Raw genomic sequence first — 13487 nt, forward strand, 5'->3', positions numbered from 1 at the left:
GCAGTGCTGTAAATAAGATGCTACTAATTCACTTGGAGGAACAAACGTGTTCAGTATGATTAAACGCTGAAATGCAGATGAATAGCTTTCTGTGAGATTGTAAATATGAGAAGAACAAGACACCAGAGCAGACATGCTTTTCAGTACATTTTACTTAATTTGTAACATGAATCCTCAGCCTTATCTGAAGAGCCTTTTGGGATGCTTTGTCAGTGGAACCTGAGATCAAAAAAACTCCATTAAGGGAGCAGTTAAGTAGTATATTTTAGGTTTGTGAGGCGTAAGTTCCAATTCTCTAACCAAGAAAATAATACAAAAACCATTTCAAGACAAACAAATATCCATTAACAAAAAACATGAACAGTGTTGAGGTTTAGCCTTTGTCTCTCTCTACAGGAATGAGGTGATTTGGAGAAAACAGAACACCACTCCCTGCTGGAGAAAGGAGATAACAGTTGGTGCCATTTTAGACCAACAGATGAGGGGGACAAGTCGTACACTCCTGGTGTGTTGGGCGAGCTGGAGACAATGTTGGGTAAGGTACACGGGGAAAAAACAGAAAAACCGAAGTACATATTCTAAAATAAGACTAAAAGTGAGAATACGCTTTATATGTATATGTGCAACAGTGATAAAAGGCACAATAGCACAGTGTGTCATGCTTGTCTAGTTTCCCTTAAATTAGCCTTAGAGGTCAAGTGAGTCTTGGGATACATCTCTCCGTCTGCACCCGCTTGATACAACTGGATATTATAGCTTAATGCTAAGTGCGGCGCCTCTTATGGTGCCAAGAGGGAGGGACTGATGTAAGAGGGCTGCATTATTTAAATGGGAATACTTGACTTCAACAGCAAAAGTCAGTCAGAGATAAATGACACTGAAATCTGAAATGAAAAGACAGCGGACACTGTGAGCTGCCTATTATCACATGGTCATTGAAAGTCTACACTGCTACTAAGAACCTTGGAGTTTTTGCATTCAGCTTCTGTACGCAGTTGGCTCATCTATGCAAACGTTGGAAGAGGAGTATTTTCGGCAGCAACCATTTCTTTTGTTAGTAACTGTGATCCTCGTTCCTGGCATTTCATTATGCAAATGTTCATGTTTCTTTCAGATTCATCCAATAAATCCAAAATACAGCAGGAAGCATCAGCTGTCGCTTTTCTGGGTCGATTGTTAAACCTTACAGAGAAGCATTATGCCTCTGTGTTGAAGTTATTAATCAAGCTTAATCATTTATTTCTTCGACAATAAACTTGTCTAATTAATACTCCTATTGTCTTAAGAGTAACTCAGACCTGGAAACCAAATGTATGAACAAAAGCTTCAGTTTTCCCAATAACTTTTGGCATTCTTTAGTCAAAACATAAAGAGCTGTAAATTACTACCTAATGCACAGATATATAGTAACAGTTCATGTAATTTAAGCAGATCATCTCAGCCTTTACCGCTTTGCCACCTACAGAACTGAATGTAAAACAAAAGACATTTTAAAATCTAGCAAAAAAGAAAGAAAGAAAAAAGAAAGAAATTGTAACAGAGGCTCCAAGGCTACGTCCACACTAACAGGTGCTTTAAGTTCAATCCGTCTCCTTCAAAACAAGTGTTTTAGCTCCATCAATACGCTGGAAAATGTCTGAGAACAATTTTATACATTGGGTATTTGGTGGATGAGGGAGTTGTCACAAATCACTTGAATAATAGCTTGCTTACTCTGTATGTGTGCACTCGTAGCACAATAAAATTCAGATAACTATTGCACGAGAGCAGCTAGCACATACAACATCAGCAACGTCTGGAATTGATGTATTTTGAATTGACTACCAATAGTCAAGCCTGATATTGATGATTTCTTCTGGAAAATGGCCTCATTATAGCAGCATGTGGAATTAGGATAGGACACAAAGGGAGTAATAAAAACCCGATCAGAAGGCAATCATGGGCATCTGCATCATCGTTTGCAGAAGCCATGGTTTCTGTCTGTCCTGACTAAAACACCATGAAAAAAATAAAAAGGGGTTTAGCAGCATTTGCAAAACACTCCATCTTAGGGGTCCTAAAACACTTGAGCAGTTTTAACACTAGGTGTAACTCTAGCTAAGAGTTAGAAGTTTTTAAAATGTAACACAAATTAGAGTGAACGTAGCCCTATTCAATGACTACAAAGATTCGAGGTGGCAGTGTAAACAAATACTAGAGGTATCTGCATTGGAGTCATGTACACAATATCCAAATTCAATTACATTTCTGTAGCCCCACAATTGCAGTCTGGCCCTAAAAAAACATTGGAATCCAGGAGCAGTGTTGCACACACTAATTTATTGGGCAAACCATTGATGGCTTTCGAGCTTAAGTGACAACGCTGCTTTTTGTTCAAATCTACAAACTAACTGAGTAAATACTACCACATCTAATAAAAAATCTAACTAAAAAAGGAAAAAGAAAAGGAATAAAATATGAATAAAATATTATATTTAATAAACTACGATGATAATAATAATGTTTTTGGTTTTGTACAGTAGGGGGTTAGTGAACTTTGTCGAGTGCAGCCCTTTGTTAGCAACTACAACATATGTTGAGCAATGGTAGTAATTACCTATGACACTGTTTTCAAAGTTTAAATTGTTGAAGCAGTCAAAACACTCATGTCATGTTCATCTGGCAACATTTGAATGTCCTCCATTAGCATCTGCAGTTTTATTTGAATTCCTTTTCTGCGGCAAATTACAAGAGAACAGATCGAGTCCAAATTTAAAGATTGCAATAACACAACTGAAATCCTTCGTTTCGTAAGGAAAACAAAACGGGACTAAGAGGACAACTACAGTCCTTGCAAAAACCCAAATAAGGTTTCCCCCTCTCAATGCTTACTCCAAGCCAAAATACTACACACTCTGCCAATCTCCTCTGACCATTTGCTCCCACATCATCTCAAAACTGCACTTCAAGCAAAATGTTTCAACCAAAAGCTCTGAGACACACTTCAAACTGAGAGGAGGTGTGGAGAAAGGTGGAGGAGGGCTGAGGGAGAGACAGAGAAAGAAGACGGTATTGGCTTTGAGTGTCTAGGTCCTTCCTGCAAATAGTGGGTGTAACTGGGGGTGGGGTGAGAGGGAGGGTGTCTGGGTCAGGTTATGGCGATAGATAGTAAGGGCAGGGTGGCGGCACTGCAGTGGCCCCCGCAAAAGTTGACCTCAATGGACGATGAGCGCCCCAGCAGCATAACTCACGGAGCTGTCCTGCCAGTTCCTGCACTGACTTGATTGGGCGTAGTTCAGGAAAGAGAAGTTCATTTCTAAACCAGACTTTCTCAGCTCAGCCACAGCCTGCAAAACAGTAACAACCACTTAAGTCACCAATTTAGAGCAAGTATCACACAAAGACAGGCAATAAGGATAGAATGTCTCATTTAAGGAGGTATACTTCTCTTTTCTACTGTTCTTGAAAGTCAATTGACTGTCTACCAGAAGCAGCAAGTATTAGGACTGTAGTGCTGCACAAAACTCATGGTTCAGTATGAACCTCAGTTTTGGAGTCATGTTCAGAACATCTGTGGTGCAGAAGAGAAATCTATTCACAAGACTCTGACTGGCCATAATTCTTTATTTCTCTAACGTTTCAGGCATTCAAATGCTGCATAATGTCAACAAGAAAAGACTGAGCTGTTTACTCTCGTGCCAGATTAACCAAATAAATGTCCATTAACACAAGTACAACGTATTCCTAATTAAATTACCCATATAAGGCAGCAGCGCAGGTTCAGCTGTAAAAATTGCACACATCTAAGCTGTCTTCTCCTTTCAACACCTTGGAGAACATAGACATATTGTTTGAATATTCATTATTGGAGCTGTCACTGGACCAAGCAATCAAGGACTTTGTGCTTAGGCTCACTGTAAGTGAGTTAACTGAATTTTAAGTAGTTTTTGAGAACAGAAGTTCAGAATCTTGCCACACAGGAAAGTTTATCAAAACTCAAACTCAACATTTACAGTGAATGTTTAATAAAAGTACCACAGATTCTCACCAGCTTTCAAGTCCAAACCTGCTAGAATGTACAAGCATAAGGAATGAGTGTAAGACTGCCTTTGTCTGCTTTTAATGTATGCTGCAATTATTTGCATGTCTGGCTAATTAGTTTAATACTTTCTGCAGTTACGAAGCATTACTTGAAAGGTCCAAAAGACTGTCATTAACCAGCTGTATCAGTTTGTGTGGATACATGTTATATTAAAAACAAAAAACAGTTCTCCTTATCATAGTTTAGATTAGAGCTAACTAGTTCAACACTCAAAGAACGATCCTCAGAATCAATGATTTAGGATAAGAACCCCTGTACAGGGTTCTTAATTAAAACAAGTCAGTGCATAATATTCCTGCCTGCCAAATCATCATGTTCATCTGCTTAAAAATAAGAAGCTGCTGTTGTTGACATCTGTCTGAAATCATGGCCCAAAGACCAACTAATTTAGAATTCTATATGGTAAGTGGGAACAGGTCTATTTATTTGTATCGATATCACGCTACTCATCCTTATTTTTTTAATCTTACTTCTGTAGTGCTATTTTATACACATATAGACATAATAAAAGGGGATCAGTAAAGCCTTATCTCTCATCTCTAAGTTGGACGAGGCACAGACAGGTAACTGGGGATACTTAGTGAACAGTCAAATGGCCAACCATCAAAATCTCTACACAAGGTGAAATACTGAGAGATCTGGCGATGCTTTTCTTCTATGGTACTTACATTTAGCAGCACTCCAATCGGGTGGCGTCCACAGATGGTGTTGCGGTACTTCTTCAAGTAATTGGTGAAAGACATGGGATCCAGCTGCTCTATAATACCCATCCCCTGCATAAGCAGAGAAAAGAATTGAACAGAAGTCACAAAACCCTAATGTGCCCTCATATCCTAAAAGTACAAACTATTGTTATTTATAGGCAGGTTATTTTTTGAGATGAATAGATTTTTTCACAGCAGGCAATTTTGCTTGTCACAGCAGGAAGAGCATGGGGAATTAAAAACATTAATGATGGCACAGTTCCATTAAGTGTCCCAGTAAGCTGTGACAGTGAACCAGCATGTACAACAGCAGGTCCTCCCCTAAGTGGAACACAGCCATCATTAATGTAGCTGTGCTTTTCTTGTTATGACACATCTGCTGTGAAAATTGTCTATTGCATCGAAATTAATTTTCACTATAAAACATTTGGAAAATGCTTTTCTATTCTATAGTATATACACTGTACTTCTCATGTTATCATTTGCTGTCAAGACTTGTTTTAAAGAAAAATTCTGTTTAGCTTTGATATATACTAAATAATGTGATTATTTAGGACATTTTCGCTTTTTTCAAATAGCAGCAATTTCTATACGCAGAGAATGTTTTTTTTTTTTTTTTAAAAAAAGCTTTATCATAAAAAAACATGTTCCTGAAAAACATAAGAAAAATCCCTGTTTTTAACTTCTTGAAACACATTTATCTGTGTGTGTATGCATTCAAATAGTCCAAATAAGGACATTCAAAAATTCATGGCATTTATAACCACTAATTATTATGGTTCCCATTCATTGTATGTCCTATACTTACTTCATTACCATAGCAATTGTGCCTGTGATGGAAGATAACATGCTTCACATTTGTTATCCCACAAATGACGTCACACTTGAGTCAAATATATCTCAGTGGTTACCATTCTATCAAGATGTTCGATAGACCTGTAGATCTCCCCTTGAGATTCATCGTAGTATGTGTAGCGAAACCGTTGACCTTCAAAAGAGAAACAACAGTTGGATTCAGTCATGTCACAATTACTACATTTAGAACAAATTATCCTGCTATTACAAACTACATTTAATTATCAGAATAACCTCAAAGAACGAATGACATTTTCAGTGTTTCTATTTGGAGTCACCCACCCCAGTGGCAGAAGTCAGATGAGATGATGAAAAGGTTGGATGGATCTGCCAGGTACTTGCTGAGCAGCTTCCCATATTCCTGTTCCTTAGACTCACTCAGGGCGCCCACGAGCACAGGAACGATGCTAAACTCATCTTTGTGGCTGCAACATCAGATTACTGGATTAACAACCTGAGTTTAATATTTATACTCTATGTGCAGGTTTTAGTTTAACCTGTACACATGACATGTACTAACTTAATGTGCACAGTTCATTTTTACTACCGGATCAATGGAACCAAAAAAATCCTTTTGATTCCAGCCAACCTAACAGAAGGCGGTATCAATTATGCATATCACACTTTCCATGTGTCCCTGGCACCAGTGTGATTCTGGTTTATGGTATTTACAGAAAGGCAAAGAAAAGAAGAAAGAAAACAAAAGAGCTTTTGCCCTGTCTTCTTGTGTGTCAATAACAGCCTTATTCAGTGAGACAGTTTCTTCTGAAAGTGCACAGTGTTGATTCTTTAGTTCAGTAAATGTGATTCCTTTGTGCATTACCTCTCCATGGCTTTAGCAGTGTAAGGCAAGTGCATTTCAATACTGTGCTCATCTTCATCTGTCTGCAGACTCATCCTCTCAAACAACCCAGTTTTCCAGAGGTCAGCATAAACTGTAAAAGAGAGGTTTCATTTTAATTTGTGCATAACCATGCCTATTGATTAAGTCATTTTTGGAGCTGTACACTTATTTAAATGGGGAGTTCTGATCAGTGCCTGGTTGAGCAAAACCTAAGCACTGAGGAAGTCTTTAACCAAAGAGTTGGGAAGATGTTTGCTCCCTGGAATGTGACTGAAAGTTTATCACCTTCCAAGATTGCTTTGTATCTGTATAATAGAGCTCTATTCAAGCCAGACTACAATAATCATAATGAGGAAAGGCTCAGACATAGTTCAATGCTTGTTTAGTGCAATAATTCAGAAGAGCTGAGAAAAGGTGTTTCATTTTCAACTTGGTATGAAACATGCACAACATTCTACTGCGGACAAACCTTAAATGCAGTCCAAACTGTGGCTATGTTACTCCTTCACATGCACATCCTTCAAATACTTTCTTAAATATTTACCAGGTGGCAGTTAACATGTGAGATTGAGAAACAAACACACATATGTGTTAAATAAAGTAGGAATGGCAATGTCATGAGTGAAAACAGTGAATACCCTTCTGGTCGATTCTCAGGTCATAGAGGGGTGTTCTATAGACGTCTGCGGGCGACAGGGCACAGCGGGAGAGGGGCACATGGTGTGAAGGTCCCAGGATGAACACCCTACGACTGAAGGGCAACAACACTTAATCTCACGCACCCTGATCACAGAAGATACATCACAAGCACTGCATTGTGCTATCTACATGAATATCTGTTCATTCTGTCAGAGGAGCGGAATTAAGAAACCGTCACAACATACATTTTCTTAAAACTGCAATAGAAAACAGAATGACTCACGTAATAGAGGGATCAACCTGCTTGTAGGCATGTGCTGCACAAGCACCACAGTAGGTATATCCAGCATGGCTGCAAACAAATATACATCAGATTAGACTGACATGGCATCACGGACACCATGTAACATACTCAGAGCTTAATTTTCTTCCATTTGTCAAAGTGTGCTTACGGCGCAATGATGGCTCTAGCAGGTCTGATCGTGGACTGTGCTTGAGACAGCCAGCCTTCTAGTTGTGCATTCAGCTGGGATCCTGAAATGGTAGAAAGACATTTGACAAGTATTTTATTTCAGTCAGTTTCACTGGAAAAATGAGGATAATAGAAATCGTTTAAAACAGAGTTTGACAGACACAGGTAAGCTACAAGTCTAGATCACAAAGATCAAGGCAAGTGACTGACATCAGTGTGTGAGAGAAACAGTAATGCCCAGGGTGTGAAATCCAGACAAATCAGACAATAATTAATTTAGCCTTGTCATTGGGTAGGGTGTGTATTTTTTTGGGAGGTGAAAAATGGAAGTAAACTAGAATGAGTCATCCCGTATTCTATATGGAAATTCCCATTACACCTTACAAAGTTCTTGACAATTGTTTATAAGCTAGCCCCAATGGGTGAAACCCTTAATCTTTTGCTGTAAACCTTAAGCCAATCATACTGTGTTCTGATCTGCCTCAAACAACAAATTACTCCTAGTTTTAAATTTGCTTGACCTGGAAACACGATGGACAACACGGGAATGTACTGCCTGCATTACAGTACAAACTACCCATGTTAGTGTTTAACGAAAAGGTGTTAAACTTAAGTCAGCATGAAATGCACTAACTGTAGCTGACTGACAGTTTGAATAACTACTGTTAATTGTTTTGTAATAACTAACAAGGACATCGGAATCATAGTAAATTTCTGTTAGCTCAGCGTATGTGGCTTGTGGTTTCCATGCAACATAAATGTCTGTAGGGTTTATATAGAGCCAAACCATCGTATATGTCCTGTCGATAATAACGGTTAGTAACAATGCAGTAAAGCAGGCTAATAAGGGATAAACAAGCAGCCTTGCGGGGTTCAATAAAAACAAACCAGCGTACTGCCTGTAAAATGGGGGAAGGGGAGCAACATGAACCTTCAATTTTCTGCCCTGCCCTACCCAGTCCTTTGTTTCATGGCAGGGAGGACTTCAGCACATAAACATAAGCCTGTCAGGGTCACAGACCAACAAGACCACAACAATAATACAGACAGACTGCTCCGGGAAATGTCTAGTGCAGCTAGCCAGATAGCATGTAGGCCAGGAAGTTCTGCAATATTAGCCAAGTTAGCTTTGACTGAGTTGATAGCTTGTCAGAAAAAATGCTGAGCAGTAGATGCCTGTTTGTTCAGAAACACTTCCATTGGACACCCGACAACGAAGTGCTGATTAATCAACCATGCACCAAATGGGATAACAGAGTCGAGGTAGTCGATAACAGTTAAATGTTAGCTAGCCGACTTTTTTCATCAGCTGGATAAGTGCTACAACTTTACCGCTGCATATCATCGTCTGTAATCGAAGCCAGTGAGACACCAGTTATGATCCTTTGATAAGTGGAGCTTATGCAGAATAAAAGCCCACTAAATCCAATTAAACACACCGCTATGACACAAACAACAACAGCCACAGCTAGCATGCAGCGTGCTAACACGGACTGTGTTGACAGTTACCCGAAGCGGAGTACCAGCTCCCGGCGTGACTGGCTTCTCTGCACACCACTCGGTTCGACATCTTGGTTCCCAAGCCGCCTATCTTGGTTTACTTAACTCTTGTCAGGCGAAAAAATAAAACGAAACAGCAAAAATCCGGCGTTAGATTACCGAGACAAGAACCAACACTTGCTAGCTAAGTTGCTTGAAAAGACAAAGGGCAGTTGGGCTGGAGAGACTGTGGAGCTAGCAGGCTAACAAGCTCAGTGTACCGTCAGCTGGCCCTGCTGCTGTTACCGGTTGATAAGTTAGCCGGGGAGCGGAGCTAACGTCAGTTTGTTAGACAGTCTGGCGATATTATCATGTAAATTTTGGAAAAGTACAAATTACAAAATGTTTGAAATGTGCCAATATCGAACACCTAGAAGACCAATACTAAAAGCTAGCGTTAAAAATCGAGCGTTGTCACTGTCGGGAATCTGAGGATTACTGGTTTGTCTGCCGAGCCAGGTAAGGGGCGTGTCTCAAACTGTTATGAGTGACGTAGAGCATCCTGATTGGCTGTTTGATTGACCAACAATGATATTATTGGTGAAAAACGACAGGAGGCGTAGCCGTTACTAAAATGATTGTTTGATTATGACATTGCTCTGTCCGTCAGGTGAGCGGGTACTGTGTGGTGAAGGTGTTGTGGGGCTGTCAATAGTGATGGCTGATCGAGGCTTTGTTGAAGCTTCGACACTTCATTCAAAACATGGTTCATTACTCGAGGCCTCAATGACACACAGTGCTCGAGTAGGAAATCTAGTGGTCAATAATATGAAGTGCAATCAAGACGTGGTCGTTGGTTCATGGATTGTTTTGGATTTGATTCGCCATGCACACATTCGTGTGACTACACTAGATGATTGTATGGGTTGAAGTGGACACAAAAATAATATTACTAGTAATAATAATGACAATAACTATTGAAGAGCACGTTTCTTATTTCCCATGTTTGTCTGTATCCCTATATACTCTTTGCTTATATTCTGTGTTATGAAACATTTAAACGGTGCTGCTACATTCATGAGATGCTCTACAAATACAGACTGATGTCATTTTCACATGGGGCTGGTGCAAATAAAGATTTTATGGATTATTATGGATTTTGGCAAAGTATGTCTTGGGGTTTATTGGTAAAGAGGTCAGTAAAGAGGGTGTGCTTATGTAACTGGTTATGAGGTTTTATTGAGAAATAATTTATCAACAGTTTTGGGACCACTGTTCCCTCTAAGCTGCGCGCGATACTTTTTTTTTTTTTTTTTTGTGCATTTATCATCTTTTTTTTTTTTTTGCCATTTTTGAGTTTTTTTTAACTTGAGTCTCGACTCGATCGTTTTTCTCAGGAGGTTGGACTTTAGCCTTTGTGCTGGAGGGTTGAACCCTCAGTTCCAAGACTTTCAAAGCCTCCAGACCTCCCGAGTCCTCAGGACCTGAGCTTTCACACAGTCTGAGGGCTGAAAATTTCTAAGTCCCACAGCAGTTCTCTGTTAGACTGAACTTCCAGACAGTCCAAGGACTGATATCTTCTAAGTTCCTGAGTACTTCTCCGTTAGTTTGAACCTTCACACAGTCTGAGGACTGAAATCTTAAAAGTTCTTGAGTAGTTCTCTGTTAGTTTGAACCTTCACACAGTCTGAGGACTGAAATCTTAAAAGTTCTTGAGTAGTTCTCTGTTAGTTTGAACCTTCAGACAGTCTGTTAATGTTTCGATTAAATCTTTAAGGTTTTTCTTTTTAAATGTTTTACCACCTTTTAATGTTTTTCTTTTTAAATCCTTCATTGTATTTTCTGTTTAATTCCTATTTGAACTTTTATTGTCTTTAAGATATAATTTTCTAATTAAACATTTAATTTTTTAATTAAATGTTTTGTCTTTTTATTGGATAGGTGTAGTGAGAGACAGACAGGAAACGGGGGAGAAGAGTCGGGGGAAGACTTGCAGCAAAGGGCCACTAGCGGGACTCGAACCCGGGACGCTGCGTCGGGGACCAGCTCCTGTACATAGGTCACCCGCTTAGCCCGTTGAGCTATATGGGCGTCCATGTTTTGTCTTTTTAAGGGTTTAATAATCTGATTAAATGTTTTGCATTTTTAAAAATGTTTAACATTCTTCTTGTTTAATTGTATTTTTTAAATGTTTAATGATGGAAAATACTTTATCTGTAATTTCCAATATTTGTATTTTAAAAATTTTGTTTAATTTCATAATGACATGTATTGTATCTTGTTGAATTATCTCATTCAATATTTTGTCTGTTTAATATAATTTAATGTAATTTAATGTTTAACTCTATTAAACAGACAAAATATTGAATGAGATAATTCAACAAGATACAATACATGTCATTATGAAATTAAACAAAATTTTTAAAATACAAATATTGGAAATTACAGATAAAGTATTTTCCATCATTAAACATTTAAAAAATACAATTAAACAAGAAGAATGTTAAACATTTTTAAAAATGCAAAACATTTAATCAGATTATTAAACCCTTAAAAAGACAAAACATTTAATTAAAAAATTAAATGTTTAATTAGAAAATTACATCATAAAGACAATAAAACTTCAAATAAGAATTAAACAGAAAATACAATGAAGCATTTAAAAAGAAAACTAAACATTAAAAGGTGGTATATGTACATATAATTTATTTGTATTTAATGTTTAACTCTATTAAACAGACAAAATATTGAATTAGATAATTCAACAACATACAATACATGTCATTATGAAATTAAACAAAATTTTTAAAATACAAATATTAAAAATTACAGATAAAATATTTTCCATAATTAAACATTTAAAAAATGAAATTGAACATGAATATTAAACATTTTTTAAAAATGCAAAACATTTAATTAGATTATTAAACCTTTAAAAAGACAAAACATTTAATTAAAAAATTAAATGTTTAATTAGAAAATTACATCTTAAATTTCTTCAATCTTTTTAACAATAAAACTTTCTAAAAGTTTTATTGTATTAATTTTTTTTGTTTGATTTAATTGCTTTTTGTTATGTAGTTTATTTCTTTAATCATCTTTTTCTGTCAAGATTTTAACCCCAACCTTAAAAATGAAATAAACCCTTAAATCACAATGAAAATACTTCTGTTGTCACAATCATGAGTTAGTCAGTTATTCAGTTTATCAATTCAACTTTATTTGTTTAGCACCTTTTACACAGATGACAAAACTAAACAAACAAAGAGAAAAAAACTATGATTAAAACTCAAAAACATTAAAAAAAAAAACATTTAACATGGTAATAAAATATGTTGTGTCCAGGAGATGGAGTTTATTGAAGTCTTCTTGGGCTCACATGGGAAATCATTTAAAATATAAACTTGATATTCAGTCTAAGGAAACTGCAGAGCGACAGAAGAACCAACAATATCTCCTGTTTTCTCCTTTAATGAGTCGACTCTTCTTGTGCTTTCAGACCAAAGAACTACAGATTCTTCACAACCTGCTCAAACTCTTGGTACAGGACCTCACCGCACGGGTCAAGAAGGTTTCCTTCTCATTTCTACTCTGAAGCTCACCTTCTCCTGCTCAAACTGCTGACAAATGTTTCTGCTGCTCTAAAGTCTGGTCTCCAGAACTTCCTAAAAACTCTTAAAGTCTCTTCTGCTGCAGGTTGCTTTGTAGAACTGTTCCAGAAAACCTCGCTAAACCACATGGAGGGGCCTCAAGATAGTCGTCCAAATGAAACCATACAAAAACCAAACTAGTACAACCCAAACGCTAAAGTCTCCTGCAGCCTACCAGAGAACCTCTGAGAACAGAGAATCAGGACAGGAACTCTTACCTTCTGGACAACCAATGCTGGTTCACAAACAAGAATACAGAATGTGTCTGACCAAAAACCTCTAAAGACTCACTACAGCCAAGATAAAGACACAACTCAGCTGCACCAAATCCACTAATCACTGCACACATTAGCACCATGTGCAAACTGTGGCTAAAGAACCACATTTACCAAGACAACTATCCAGTACAAAGCCCTAAAACACACCAAGAAACACATTAAAGACGATTTTACTGCTGGAAGCTGCAAGCCAACACCTAAAGAACAAACTGAAGCAACGGAGCCAAACCCAGTTCACTGGTGAAGGAAGCAGAGGAAATGTTTGACTGCAGCTAAATAAAGCAGGAAGACACTGAGCTGCTCAGGTGTTCCTGATAACACCAAGCAGCCACCTGGACAGCCAATAGGAACACAGCTTACTGGAAGTCCAGAGGGCTGGGTTAGTGAAGGAAATTTAATTTAAAGTTGAAGCAGAAAGTTAACAAAGAAAGTTGAAAACCACGTTCTGATACCTGAAATCTCTGAGTTTTCACACAAAGAATACC

The 13487-nt window shown here is 37.8% G+C and overlaps 1 protein-coding gene across 1 annotated transcript; it reads right to left on the minus strand.

The window, feature by feature from the left end:
• Positions 1-134: 134 nt before the first annotated feature.
• memo1 (mediator of cell motility 1) lies at positions 135-9600 on the minus strand. Its single transcript, XM_023278041.3, has 9 exons — positions 9105-9600; positions 7576-7657; positions 7407-7475; positions 7123-7235; positions 6464-6575; positions 5923-6065; positions 5697-5773; positions 4750-4854; positions 135-3326 (listed from the first exon to the last, which is right to left on the minus strand). Exons 1-9 carry the CDS (start codon positions 9163-9165, stop codon positions 3195-3197), a joined length of 894 nt encoding a protein of 297 aa, XP_023133809.1. The 5' UTR covers positions 9166-9600; the 3' UTR covers positions 135-3194.
• Positions 9601-13487: the final 3887 nt, after the last annotated feature.

This window comes from Amphiprion ocellaris, chromosome 16 (genome assembly GCF_022539595.1).
Source record: "Amphiprion ocellaris isolate individual 3 ecotype Okinawa chromosome 16, ASM2253959v1, whole genome shotgun sequence".
NCBI classification, from domain to species: Eukaryota; Metazoa; Chordata; class Actinopteri; family Pomacentridae; genus Amphiprion; species Amphiprion ocellaris.